The sequence below is a fragment of the Ornithorhynchus anatinus genome, chromosome 7, assembly GCF_004115215.2.
Source record: "Ornithorhynchus anatinus isolate Pmale09 chromosome 7, mOrnAna1.pri.v4, whole genome shotgun sequence".
NCBI lineage: Eukaryota > Metazoa > Chordata > Mammalia > Monotremata > Ornithorhynchidae > Ornithorhynchus > Ornithorhynchus anatinus.
In genome coordinates, this window is record NC_041734.1 from 2,792,235 (window position 1) to 2,806,693 (window position 14,459).

The window sequence follows — 14,459 nt, forward strand, 5'->3', positions numbered from 1 at the left end:
TGTGTGAGTGTGAATGTTTTGCGGGTTTGTAAAGTACTGTCTTTCTGCTGCTTTTTGTACATGAGTATATTTTCTGGGGTTGCGATGTGTTGCGATGGGACGGGTTTTTTTGCCTTGGGTGCCTGGGAGTATTTTGTACGTTTGCTATGGATTACGATGGGATGGTTTTGGGTTTCGCCCTGTGTGTCTGGAGTATATTTTGTCTGCTCGTGGAGTGTTGCGTTTGCGTAGTTTTGTGTTCGCTCTGCGTGCAGGTGTGTATATTTTGTCTTTTCGTGACGGTTTGCGCTTGTGCCCGTTGTGTGTGTACTTCGTGTGGTGTATTGCGCTTGTGTAGTTCGGTTTGCCTTATACGTGCGCGGTATTGGGCGATCTCCTGCTGCTTTCGTGGGTGTGTGTGTTGTGTATGTGGTGTAGTGTGTTTGCCCAATTTTGTGTTTAATGCGAGATGCACTCGGGCGGCATATTAATATTCGTGCAAAAGCTAAGCGTGGGGAGCCGTTGTTGGGGTGCGTGTGTATGTGAGGGGGTGTGTGTGGTGAAGTGTGTTTGTGCAATGTTGTGTGTTTTCTGCGTGATGCACTCTGGCGGGCCGTAAATGTCCGTGGGAAAGTTAAGCGTGGGGTGTCGTTGGTGTGTCTGTGTATGTGGGTGTGTGTGATGAAGTGTGTTTGCGCAATTTTTTGTGTTTAATGTGCAATGCATTCGGGCGGTATATTAATATTCGTGCAAAAGCCAATCGTGGGGAGCCGTTGTTGGACGGTGTGTGTGTATGGGGGGGGGGGGGGAGGGTCTGTGGTGAAGTGTGTTTGAGCAATTTTGTGTGTTTTCTGCGTAATGCAGTCTGGCGGGCCGCATGGTAATATTCGTGGGAAAGTTAAAAGCGTGGATGGCGTTGTTGGGGTGTGTGTGTATGTCTGTGTGTCTATGTGTGTGTGTGTGTGTCTGTGTCTATAGGGTATGTGTGTGTTGAAGTGTTTGAGCAATATTGTGTGTTTTCTGCGCGATGCACTCGGGAGGGCCGCACAGTAATAGTCGTGGGAAATTTAAGAGTGGGGTGTCGTTGATTGGGGCGTGTCTGTGTGTCTGTGTGGGGTGTGTGTTTTCTGTTTTTCTGGGACCGTGTTTGGGGCGGGGGGGGGGGGGCGGTGAAGATCGCCCCGGGCCCCTCCGCCCGCTTTCGCCGGCGCCTGAGGTCACCCGCCGGGAAACGATAACAATAATAATAGCAATACATTCAATCGTATTGGCGGAGCGCTTACTGTGTGCAGAGCGCTGGACTGAGCGCTCGGAATGTCCGATGCGATAATAATGACGGGCCCTTACCTTGCGGCCGGCATAAAAATGCATTCAATCGTACTGATGGAGCGCTTACTGTGTGCAGAGCACTGTACTAAGCGCTTGGATTGTACAATTCGGCAACAGATCGAGACAGTCCCTCCCCATTGACGGTCTTACAGTCTAATCGGGGGGTAAAAACAAGACAACTTAATCACGATAAATGGAATCAAGCATAATAACGAGGCGTTCAATCCTATTGATGGAGCGCTTGCCGGGTGCCGAACACTGAACTGAGCGCTCGGCATGTCCAGTGCGATCATAATGGTGGGGGCCCTTACTATGTGGCCAGCGTAATAACGAGGAATCCCATCGTATTGATGGAGCGCTTCCGTGTGCCTAACACCGGACTGAGCGCCCGGCATGTCCAATCCGATCATAATGATGGGCCCTTACTATGTGGCGAGCATAATAACGATGAATTCGATCGCATCGACGGAGCGCTTACTGCGTGCCGACCACTGAGCGCTCGGGATGTCCAACGCGATCGTAATGAGGGGCCCTCACTGTGTGTCCGGCACTGTTTTAAGCGCCCGAAGGGCAATCCCCGGCCGGAGGGGAGGACGGTCCGGTCCTGTCTCAGGTCTGTGTGTCCGCAGGTGTGTCCCGGTGTCCGTCCCCCGGCCATGGCCCTGTCCCTGCCCGGACCCCTGGGACCCCCCGGCCGGAGCCCCCCGCGCCTGGCCGCCTTCTACCCGCCGCTGCTGGCCAGCGGCCCCTTCCTCGACGGGCTGCCCGGAGGAGGAGGCCCCGGGCCCGGGCCCGGCCCCGGCCCCTTCGCCCCCTCCCCTCCCCTGGTGGCCTTCGGCTTCCCGGGCCTGCTGGCCGGCTACCCGCCCTGGCCCCCCGCCCCCGGCCAGCCCCCGGCCCCCGGCCAGCCCCCGCTCCCCGGCCAGCCCCCCGCCTCCGGGCAGCCCTCCGGCCGCTTCCAGTTCACCGAGGAGGAGCTGCACGCCGTCCTCTACGGAGCGGGGGTCGCCCCGTGCCCGCAGACCCACGCCCCCGGTAAGCAGCACCGACCCCGGCACAGTGCGATCGCTTAAGCGCTTACTCTGTGCCAAGCGCCGTCCTAAACGCTGGGGGAAGGACAAGATTCATTCATTCAATAGTATTTATTGAGCGCTCACTAGGTGCCAAGCGCCGGCCTAAACGCTGGGGGAAGGACAAGATTCATTCATTCAATAGTATTTATTGAGCGCTCACTATGTGCAGAGCACGGTACTCGGGCTGTCCCACAGTGGGGCTCACAGTCTTCATCCCCATTTGCCAGATAATAATAATCATTACTATTATTATTATGGTACTTGTTAAGCACTTAACTATGTTCCAACCACTGTCCTGAGCGCTGGGGGAGATACAAGATCATCAGGCTGGCCCACGTGGGGCTCACAGACTTCATCCCCGTTTGCCGGTTAATTATTATTATTATTACGGTACCCGTTAAGCTTTTACTATGTGCCGAGCACGGTCCTAAACGCTGGGGGAGATTCAAGATCGGCAGGCTGTCCCATGTGGGACTCAGTCTTCATCACCATTCGCCGGATAATAATAACAACGATGATGGTGTTTGTTAAGCGCTCGCTATGTGCCAAGCACGGTCCTAAGCGCTGGGATAGATGATAGATTATCAGGTTGTCCCATTTTCCAGATGAGGGAACTGAGGCCCAGAGAAGTGAAGTGGCCGGCCCGAGGTCCCACAGCAGAAGAGTGACAGAGGTGGGATTAGAACCCACATCCTCTGACTCCCAAGCCACTCGGCCTCACTACCCTCCCGGGAGGACGCCGCAGACCACGGTGGGGGGAGGAGGGGAGACCCCCCCCAGGGGAGCCCCACTTCGGGGTTGGTGGTCTCTGTCACCTCCCCCGCAGGCGGGGGTCTCACCTAGCCGATTTTCAGGGTCGGAGCCGCTGGACAGAGACACTCTGCAGCTACCAGAAGGTGGGTCTGGGCCAGGAGGCGAGGGAGATTGGGGGTAAACGCGGTTACTTCCTAGTGGTGGTGGGATTTACTGAGCGCTACCTTGTGCCCAGCACTGCACTGAGCGCGGGGGTGGACACGAGACAGTGGGGGGCGGGGGGCGGGGGGCTCGACGCTTCTTGGCTCGGCCCAGCCTTGCCCTGTCCCCCGACCCCTGACTCCCCGCCTCCTCCCCAGGTCTGTGCGTCCTGCAGACGGCGGCGGCCGGAGACACCCCCCAGTGCGGCGTTTTCTGCAGCAGCCCCATCCCCAAGGGGGTCCGCTTCGGCCCCTTCCAGGGAAAGGTCGTGCAGACCAGCGAGATCAAGGCCAACGGAGACAATTCCCTAATGTGGGAGGTAGGGCCTGGTGACGAGAGCTTTCTGGGGGGGGCGGGGGCTGCGGGATGTGTGGGGGCTTGGAGGTGTGTGGGAGTGGGTCGGGGTCCTGGCTGGAAATGGAAATGGAGCGGAGGGCGGGGGGCGGTTTCCAGGTGTCCCGGGGCAGGGGATTCGGTGGTAGGAACCTCCCCCGACCCGGATGGGGGCGGAGGGAGCGGGGTCTGCCAAATCTATTAACACCCCCTAAATCTACCCATGTCTGCTTCCCTGCCCCCCTTTCCCCTCCCCCCTGCCCCATCTCTGTCCACCTGCTGCGCCTCCTTCCCTCTGTCTCCCCCTGCATTCTCCGGTTCCCGGTCCCTGCCTCACCACATGCCTTCCATCCTTCCCCCTCTCCTTCCTCCCTTCCTCCATCTTCCTTTCTCCTCCTTCCTTCCTTCCTTCCTCCTTCCCTCCCTCTTCCTTCCCTCCCTCCTTCTCCCCTTCCTTCATCCCTCCCTCCATCCTTCCCTCCTCTTCCTGCATTCCCCCCCTCCATCTTCCTTCCTTCTCTCCTTCCTTCCTTCATCCCTCCCTCCCCCTCTCCCTACCTTTCTTTCTTCCATCCTTCCCTCCCTTCTCTCCTTCCTTCCCTCCTCCCTCCATCCCCCCTCCTTCCTCCCTCCCTCCTTTCTTCCTTTATCCCTCCCTCCACCTTCCTTCCTCCCTCCTTCCGTCCCTCGGTTGCCCACCCCTGTCCGTCGCCCCCGGTCGGTCCGGGCCCTTTCCCGCAGATCTTCGAGGGCGGCCAGCTGAGCCACTTCATCGACGGTCAGGGCGTCGCGGGGAACTGGATGGCGGCGGTGCGGTGCGCGCGTTTCCCGGGCGAGCAGAACCTGGCCGCGGTGCAGCGGCGCGGCCAGATCTTCTACGAGAGCTGCCGGGACATCCCGCCCCGCAGCGAGCTGCTCGTCTGGTACGGGGACTGCTACCACCAGTTCCTCGGCATCCCCGTCTGCCTCAAGCTGGCCGACGACCCCAACGGCCCCGACGCCCCGCAGCCGACGCCCGCGCTCGCGCCCGCACCTGCTCCCGCACCTGCCGGTGAGTGCCGTCGGGCCTGCTGGGGAGTCCTCGGTCGAGCGGACTTATTGAGCACCTACTGTGTGCAGGGCACTGGACTGAGCGCTTGGGAGAGGACGGTACAGCAATAAGCAGGCACATTCCCTGCCCCGGAAGCAGAGGAGGAGCAGAGACATGAGGGTTGGAGGAGCGGAGGCCCTGGAGGAGAGGAGGACCAGAGACCTGGAGGGTAGAGGAGTGGAGGCCCAGGGGAGGATGACAAGAGGCCCAGGGGGGCAGAGGAGCAGTCAGTCCTATGGTGCCTACGGTGGGCGGAGCACTGTACTGAGCGCTTGGGAGAGGACAATACAACAATAAGGCAAATTTCTTGCCAAAAAGGAGGAGCAGAGTCCTGGGGGCAGAGGAGAGGAGGGTTGGGGGGAGAAGTAGCGGAGGCCTAGGAGGAGGAAGAGGAGAGGAGGTTTGAGGGGAGGAGAAGAGGAGGCCCGGGGGAGGAGGAGGAGCGGAGTCCCAGGGGGTGGAGGACCTTAGTACAGTGCTCTGCACACAGCAGTCGCTCAATAAACACATTTGACCGGAGGTTCGAGAGCGGAGAGGAGGCTTGGGGGGGGGGAGGAGGAGTGGAGGTCAGGGAGCTGCTTAGTGGTGCCCTTCTTCAGACCCCACAGCCTGGGTAGACAAGCACGGGCCTGCCTCCTTGGATCATTCGATCGATCGATCGGCCGCTTGATTGGTGATTGAATTGGGAATGCCAGAAGAGAGAGGCTTGGGCAGTGTAGACGCCCCCCAAGGAGGAGGGGCCGGGGGCTGACCGTCTTCCCCCCACCCCGGGCCAGCAGAGGCCGGAGAGGGCTACCGCTGCGAGCGGTGCGGGAAGGTGTTCGCCTACAGGTATTATCGCGACAAGCACCTCAAGTACACACGCTGCGTGGACCTCGGCGACCGCAAGTTCCCCTGTCAGCTGTGCAGCCGCTCCTTCGAGAAGCGGGACCGGCTGCGCATCCACGTGCTGCACGTGCACGAGAAGCACCGGCCGCACAAGGTGGGTGGGGTGTGCGCGAGGGCCACGAGGTGCCCCGTAAGGGGAGGGGAGGAGACAGGCGTGGCCTGCTTTCATTATTATCAATTAATTAATAATAATAATAGTCATAATAATGATATTTGTTAAGCACTTACTATGTACTATGTACCGTTCTAAGCACTGAGGTAAATATTAGCTTCTAGATTGTAAGCCAGCTGTGGGCAAGGACTGTCTCTTGTTTGTTGCCAAATTGTACTTTGCTAGCACTTAGGACAGTGCCCTGCACACAGTAAGCGCTCAGTAAATACAATTGAATGAATGAAGGTAATCAGATTGTTCCCCTTGGGGCTCACAGTCTTAATCCCCATTTTACTGGTAGGGAACTGAGGCACAGAGAAGTTAAGCGACTTGCCCAAAGTCATACAGCCGACAGGCGGCGGAGCCGGGGTTTCATTCATTCAGTCGTATTTATTGAGTGCTTGGAGTGTGTTGAGCGCTGTACTAAGCTCTTAGAAAGTACAATTCAGGATCAGAACCCAGGTGCCCTGACTCCCAAACCCTTGCTCTTTCCACTAAGCCACGCCCCTTCGGGTCATGGGTTCGAATTCCAGCTCCGCCACTCTGTCTGGTGGGTGACCTTGAGCAGTCGCTTCCCTTCTCTGGTCCTCAGTTCCCTCATCTGGCAAATGGGAATTGAGAATGCGAGCCCAAGATGGGCAGGGACTGTGGCCAACCCGATTCGCTCGTATCCCCCCCCAGCGCTTAGGACGGTGCCTGACACCTAGTAAGCGCTAAGCGAGTACCACAGTTGTTATTATTGTCCTCCCCAACCCCCTCCGCGCCGGACACGGCCCCCTTCTAATTCGAATTCCTCCCCACAGTGCTCCATCTGCGGGAAGAGCTTCTCCCAGTCCTCCAGCCTCAACAAGCACATGCGGGTCCATTCCGGGGAGCGGCCATATAAGTGTGTCTACTGCAACAAGGTATTTGTGCCCCCCGCGGGGTCGACCGGCGACGGGCCGACGGGTGCGTGCATCCCACCCGGCCACCCGGGGTAGGCCTCATCCCTGGGGCACATTGCCAGGGTAAAATTCCACACACGGGATGGTGATGCCAATTGCCAAGTAATCCCAGGATGCTCTTCTTTTGTGGGGGGGTTATTTTTTAACGGTATGTGTTAAGCGCTTACTACGCTGTCCTAAGCGCTGGGGTAGGTACAAGGGCCGCAGCCTCAGACTCATCCCTAGCTCCAATCCCAGGCTCAGACTCAGCCTCCTCCTTTCATTCAGTCATTCCATCACATTTATTGAGCGCTTATTGTATGCAGAGCACTTAACTGAGCGCTTGGGACTGTACAATGTAACAATAAAGACACATTCCCTGCCCATAATGAGTTGACGGTCTAGAGGGGGAGTCAGACATTAATAGAAATAATTACAGATATGGACATAAGTGGTGTGGGCTGGGAGGGAGGAAGAGCAAAGAGAGCAAGTCGGGGCGATGCAGAAAGAAGTGAGAGAGGAGAAAAATTGGGGCTTAGTCTCAGAAGGCTTCTTGGAGGAGGTGGGCCTTCAATAAGTCCCAAGCTCCAGCCACTCCTCCAGCTGCAGCCCCAATCCCAGTCCCGGCCTCCTCTGCCCACCCCCGGGCCTGCCCTGCCTCCAACACCGAGTCGGGGGTGACTCGAACTCACCACCAAATGTTTGCTTTCTGGTTCGGGCCCCTAGGTCATGTTCCGCTCGTTCCCCCCGGCTGTGGCTGAGGAGGGGTGGGCAAGATGATGTGCTCACGGGCCGGACGGCCCCCTAAGCCCTTCGACCGCCGGGCGGGCTGTGGGGAAAACCGTTGTGGGGTAAAGGTCTTCGGGGCTCGGTTTTACGGCTGAGGTGACAGATTAGCCTGTAGGTTGGGGCTGGGGATGCAGGTGCAAACGAAATGAGGTGCGGAATCCCCCGTTCCACGTGCCCTCCGAATTATCGACACCTCAGGTCTGCGCGAGCTCGTTTAGCAGCCCTCACCCCCAGTTGAGGGTCCTGGGCCCTTCCTGGGCTAGTTGAACATTTACCGGAGGGTCACAGAGTGCGTGAAGGCAAAGAAGAGGCGACAGACTTGGAACGTGAATGGAAAGAGTGGGGCGCTGAGGCCAGATGCGGTATTTATTAATCGCCTATTATGGGCCGAGATAATCGGACACGTGGTCCCTGTCCCACCCAGGGCTCACGGTCCACGAGTTAAAAGGAAGGATCGTATCCCCATTTTACAGATGAGGAGACGGAGGCCCAGAGAGGTGAAGCGGCTCGCCCGAGGTCACGTAGCAGTGAGGTGGCAGAGCCGGAACTGAGGACTCAGCTGCCCTGGCTCCATCCCGTGCTCTCTACACCAAACCCCTCAGTAGCTCTCCTCCTCCCATTCCATCCCGGCTCCGCCGCTTGTCTGCTGTGTGGCCTTGGGCAAGTTATTTCACTTTTCTGGGCCTCAGTTCCCTCATCTGGAAATTGGGGATGGAGACTGGGAGCCCCATGTGGGACAAGGACTGTGTCCAACCTGATTACCTTGTATCTACCCCAGTGCTTAGAACAGTACTTGGCAGCTAGTAAGTGCTTAACAAATAGCATAATGATGATGGAATGTGTCTGTTGTCGTACTGTACTCTCCCAAGTGCTTAGTACAGTGCTCTGTACACGGCACTCGATAACATCAAAAGCAGCGTGCCTCAATGGAAAGAACATGAGCTTGGGAGTCAGAGGACGTGAGTTCTGATCCCGGCTCCACCACTCGTCTGCTGTGTGACCTAGGGCAAGCCCCTTAGCTTCTCTGTGCCTTAGTTGCCTCATCTGTAAAATGGGGATTAAGACCGTGAGCCCCACGGGGGACAACCTGATTACTTTGTATCTACCCCAGTGCTTAGAACAGTGCTTGGCACATAGTGAGCGCTTAACAAATACCATAATTATGCCATCCCATCCCAGGGGTGGTAGCTCCTTATGCTTCCGGAGGTTTTTTCATCTCTCTCAGATTCTGGCCTGTGCCGTGACTCCTGCCTGCTGAGTGGAGTTGGAGTGGGTTCTGAGATCACCCTGCCCCGAGGGGGCGTGGGGGGAGCCAAATGGAGGTTCCGGTCCCTCGTCTTCCCAGACCACTCTCTTTTGGCCACCCAATTCTTGTGGTGGGATTGGGGGGAGCAATGCAGTGGCTCTTGGCTGGTGGGAATGAAAGGGTGGAACTCTCCCCCTCCTCCCACCATCCTCTCTAACCCCACCAGGCAGGATGAGCTCCCTGGCCGCTCCTCTAAGAGGGTAAGTGGGATGTAATGGGGGTGGGAGACGTGGCTCGCCCCTCCTTGAGTCCATTGGCCCCGCAAGGGAGAGAATCCCGGGAGCCAGCTCAGAGCCCCGACCTCACCGTGCCCCTGGTCCACCTCAGGGAGGAGGGCTACACGGCCCTGGCCGAGCTGAGTCATTCATTCAGTCGTATTTACTGAGCCCTTCCTCTGTGCAGAAGTGCTTGGGAGAGGACAATACAGCAATAAACAGTCACATTCTCATCCCACAATGGGCTTATGCTACTCTTGTCCTATCACTGATTGCAGTGATGATGATATGGATCGATCGATTAATGGGAGGCATTCACCGACTGATTACAGTGTGCAGGGCCCGGTGCAGAACGTGTGGGAGACCCCTTCACTACCCTCGAGGAGCTTCTGGTCTAGAGGGGTTGGCTTTCTTCTCTGAGGAGCGGTACCAGTGTCCCCGGAGACCCCTGGCACAAACTAAGGGGGGCTTGAGCAGGCTCTGGCCACCTGCAAGCAGAGAAGTTCCTTTTCCGTCCAAGCCCCCTTCATTTCCTCCTCACCTTTGCAAAAGCCGGGGGATGCAGCAGCCTGTTGGCAGCTGATTGGGGCCCTGGGTACCAGCAGGGCTCACGGCTTCCTGCCGGGATCAGCTCTGCTTTATTTAACCGGCCAAGAGAATTGCACCAGCCATTCACTTCCCCCTCCCCAGCGCTCAGCAAAGTGCTCGGCATGTAGTAAGCACCCAATAAATGCCGTGGCCCGATTGGAACGGTGTGTCCCCTGCCCATTCCTTTGCCCCGATGGAGGCAGTTGCAGAGGGGGGCAACAGTCTTATCACAGGAAGAGAAGAGTAAGGGAAGGAGGCTGAGGGGGGTAAAGGGGAGAATTTCTAGTATTTCTGGTGCGCGTGCGAGCGTGTGTTTGTGCTTGGGAGAGGCGGGGAAGATGTGCATTAACTCAGCTCTGGGACCTGCGTCTTCACAGTGACTTGGCTTCCCATGAGGCCCTGCTCTTCCTCAGGCCGTGAACCCCGAACTGAGATTGGTATTTGCAACTGGCCCCTTGCCCCTTTGGGCTGGCTGGTTGGCCCCGTCCATCGGGATTGGCTCTTCTGAGCAGCACTTCCCTCTTCCCGGGAGTAATTATGCTATTAAGCTATTAAGCGTAGCGTGAGCCGAGCACCGGGTTGGGTACCGGAGAATCAGATCGGATACGGTTCCCAGTACCATGTGGAAAATATCATCCCATCACTGGGATGGGAGAGCAGGTATTTTCTTCCCATTTTACGGTGGAGGAAAGTGAGGCCCAAGAGAGGTGATTTGCCCTTGGTCCTACAGCAGGCCAGGGGCAGAGCTGGGAATAGAATCTGAGGCTCCAGACCCCTAGTCCTGTGCTCCCGGTGCTGGGTCGGGAGGAGGGGGTGATGGTCCTGGGTGGGTGCGTCAGAGAGGGTGGTCCCAAAGCAGACGCCCATCACCCTGTTTTTCCTCCCATACGTTTTGGGCCGGGGGCGGGTCTCAGGTCGGGGTCCAGCTCTGGGGGTCGGGATCTCATTGTCTCTCGCTGAGCTGGGGGTGGAGGCCGTGCCCTGACTGTAGCCATCTCTCGCCCCCACCCGGTCCCCAGGCGTTCACGGCCTCCAGCATCCTCCGCACGCACATCCGGCAGCACTCCGGGGAGAAGCCCTTTAAGTGCAAGCACTGCGGGAAAGCGTTCGCCTCGCACGCCGCCCACGACAGCCACGTCCGACGCACCCACAGCCAGGATCACCAGGCCCACGACGGCACCGGCTCCGGCGGCGGGAAAGCCTGCCCCGACCCCGACCAGTACCACTTCCACATGAAGTTCCACGGCGCTCTGTAGTGGATGGCCGACGGGGGAGGGGAGGGGGGGAGTCTCAGGCAGGGGATTCAGGGGGGCCACGGTAGACACTCCCTGCCCCACGCTCTGGTCGCGATCAATCCAATGCCCTATTTATTCTCAGGACTCGGAAACCCCCTTGAGGGCAGGTGGTCATGGGAAAGGTAGACCCGGTGAGTTGAGGCCCCCCTCCCACACTCAGTCAGGATGGGGCTTGGACCAGGGGTCGGGGGTTGAGCTGACCTGGAGGCTGGGGTCAGGGGAGCACTCCTCCATCTGTGGACTCAGTCCCCACTGAGCACAGAGCACTGTACTAAGCGCTTGGGTCAGTGACAACAGAAACTTACCATCTACCGCCAGTCAGCCGCCTGGCATTTCTTGATGGTCTTGGAGAAGAGCAAGTTACAGGCCAGGGCCTCAGGGAGTTTGCAGTTTCTTTGATCCTGTTCCCCAAAAAAAGTCACTTAAGGGCAAAAAAAAGACTAGTCTCCAGTTTGGGAACAGGAGGGCTGGAAGGAGAGGGTCTGACTGGGATGGTCAGCTCGCCCAGCCGGCCCCTCTGGGTCCGGAGCGAGAGAGCAAGCTCCTGCATCCCCCCGGGAACCGGCTGATGGGGAAGCAGATGCGGTTTTTCCCAGCAAAGATTCTCCCCGAGAGCTGAACCCCCTGAGAAATCTCCGTACAGATGGACACGTGAATTAGGGTCCCTCTGGGATGCTTTGGCCTCCCTCCTCCCCCTCTGGTCCTCTGACAGCCCCCTCCCTCCCTCCACCGTCCTCTGACCCATCCCTCTCCTCTGTCCTTTGCTCCGACGAGGACGTGGCTCGTTGTTTCCTGACAGACACACCTCCATTAGCAGCGCAAATCTCGGCCTCCGGTGTAATCGTGAAGGCCTTATTTCGTGCTAAACATTGCACTAAAGGCTGGGGTAGATAGAAGATAATCAGGCTGGTCACCATCCCTGTTCCCACATGGGGTCCCCATCCAAAGCGGGAGGGCGGCCAGGTATTGAAACTCCAACTGATGGATGAGACAACGGAAGCCCAGAGATGTGCAGTGACTGGCCCAAGGTCCCACAGCAGCCCAGGGAAGAGCCGGGATGAGAATCCAGAACCTCTGATCTCAGCCCCGAGGGTGGGGCGCTGAGCAGGTGCACCTTTGGCCCAAGCGGTAGCTTCTTGCTTTCCTCGGATTTGCACTTGCACTTTTTCTGAGGGGTCTGGATCGCCGACCTTTTGGCTAGATAAAACTGCGTTGGCTTGACAGAGGTTCGGCCTTCTCCCAGAATGACCCCTGGTGCATAGCGATGTCCCCTAAGCCAACTCCGGCAGCCTGGAGGAAATGGAGGACCCCGGTAAGGAGTTCCCTGGGGCACTCTTTCAGCCCACAGAGGGAAAACTGGCATCTCTGGGAAGCCAGTGCTCTAGCAGAACTGTGTTCCGAACTCGGCGGCCAGAGGAGCCGGGAGCCTGTTGATAACACCCCTTCCCCTGCTTCCCCAAGTCCCCACCGCATGCTACCTCCCCCGCAACCTTGCTGCCGTTTTCCCCTGAAACTGGCCTTTGGAAATAGCGCACCCACACCTGCTTCTCCTTTTTATGCCAAACCACACAACAGTATTCTACAGCATTTGTTAAGTGAGTAAAAAATTCAGGCGTATTGATTTGCACTAATGTTTCTATTTATTATTGCACAATGGAGTTCCCTTTTAGCCTTCAGTGCGCTGAAGAGGTTGCGAGGGGGGCTGAATACATGTCAGAGGGTGGTGGTCGGGGAGAAAAAGGAATAAGATGGGTTCGAAGAGAGCAGCTTAACCATGGCAAATGGACGGAACAAAGAGACGGACAGTGCTGGAGAGGGGGACGACTGAGGGTGTGATATTCATCATGCACTTTCTGAAGGATGCTTGCAAACTTCGGCTACCTCAACAGTCACACGACCGAGCGGTGCGTACTCTGTGAAATACGGGCAAGCACGCGTGCTCATGCGTGCACGTTTGCTCGCCGGCCTGTGTGATCCCCCATCTCTCCCTGTCTCAGCCCCCCGTGTCACTCCCCCCCAGCCCCGGTTCGTCCTCTGGTCATCTACTGTAGTGGGAGGGCGGCCGGAAGGTTGGAGGCCGCGCAGCCCCAAGGGCTCTGGGGAGGGCGGGTAGGGGAGGCCGCGACGGTGGCTACTGCTGGGACTTCAGAAAATAAAAGTGACAGCTGGTGACTCAGTGTGTGCCTGGTTTACTCCGCTCTTCCCCAACGGTTCCCAGGGGATCAGGGGGTGCTGCGGGAGCTGCTGCCTGATGGGAACGGCCAGTTCCTTCCCTCCCATCCCAGGTTTCTCCGCGATGACCCAGCGGAGCAGCTCCGGGGCCCCTTCCGGGCAGTTGGCGGGTACTTGGTCACGGGGTCGGGGATGCTTTGGGAGGAGGCGGCGGAGGGGATCTCTCTGACCCCTGCTGACCCACAGTCTGGTCGCATCCTTTCATTTGATTGAATTTATTGAGCGCTTACTGTTTGAAGAGCACTATACTAAGTGGTTGGGAGAGCACATTACAACAGACACATTCCCTGCCCACAACAAGCTTCCAGTCTAGAGGGGAAGAAAATGGGGGTATTTGTTAAGCGCTTACTACATGCAAAGCACTGTTCTAAGCGCTGGGGGATATACGGTGATCAGGTTCTCCCACGTGGGGCTCACAGTTTTAATCCCCATTTTACAGATGAGGTAACTGAGGCACAGAGAAGTTAAGTGACTTGCCCAAAGTCACACAGCTGGCAAGTGGCAGAGCTGGAGTTCGAACCCATGACCTCTGACTCCAAAGCCCGGGCTCTTTCCACTGTGCCACACTGCTTCTCTAAGACAGACACTAATAGATATAAATTAAATGACATGTGGACATAAGTACTGCAGGAGTGGGATGGGGGATGAATTCGTTCAATTGTATTTATTGAGTGCTTATTGTGTGCAGAACACTGTACTAAGCACCTGGACAGTACAATTCAGCAAAAGAGGCAATCCCCGCCCACAACAGGCTTAGAGTCTAGAGGGGGGAGACAGACAACAAAACAAGTAAATAGGCATCAATATAAATAGAATTATAGATATATGCTGGACAGGTGGAGGGAAGAGCAAAGGGATTTAGACTGAGCCCTATGTGGGACAGGGACTGTCCAAACTGATTTGCTTGTATCCACCCCAGTAATCAGTATTCATTCATTCATTTATTCAATAGTATTTACTGAGCACTTACTATGTGCAGAGCACTGTACTAAGCGCTTGGAATGTACAAATCGGTAACAGATAGAGACAGTCCCTGTCCTTTGATGGGCTTACAGTCTAATCGGGGGAGACGGACAGACAAGAACAATGGCAATAAATAGAATTGAGGGGAAAAGCATCTCATTAAAATAGCAAATAAATGGAATCAGGGTGATGTACATCTCATTAACAAAATAAATAGGGTAATGAAGATATATACAGTTGAGCAGACTGAGTACAGTGCTGAGGGGTGGGACGGGAGAAGGGGAGGAGCAGAGGGAAAGGGGGGAGAAGAGGGTTTAGCTGCGGAGAGGTGAAGGGGGGGTAGAGGGAGCA

The 14,459-nt window shown here is 57.0% G+C and overlaps 1 protein-coding gene across 1 annotated transcript; it reads left to right on the forward strand.

Moving 5' to 3' along the window:
• Positions 1–1,964: 1,964 nt before the first annotated feature.
• Positions 1,965–10,874, forward strand: PRDM14 (PR/SET domain 14). Its single transcript, XM_029068841.1, has 8 exons — positions 1,965–2,045; positions 2,235–2,343; positions 3,236–3,277; positions 3,494–3,654; positions 4,410–4,719; positions 5,535–5,740; positions 6,601–6,702; positions 10,638–10,874. Exons 1-8 carry the CDS (start codon positions 1,965–1,967, stop codon positions 10,872–10,874), a joined length of 1,248 nt encoding a protein of 415 aa, XP_028924674.1.
• Positions 10,875–14,459: the final 3,585 nt, after the last annotated feature.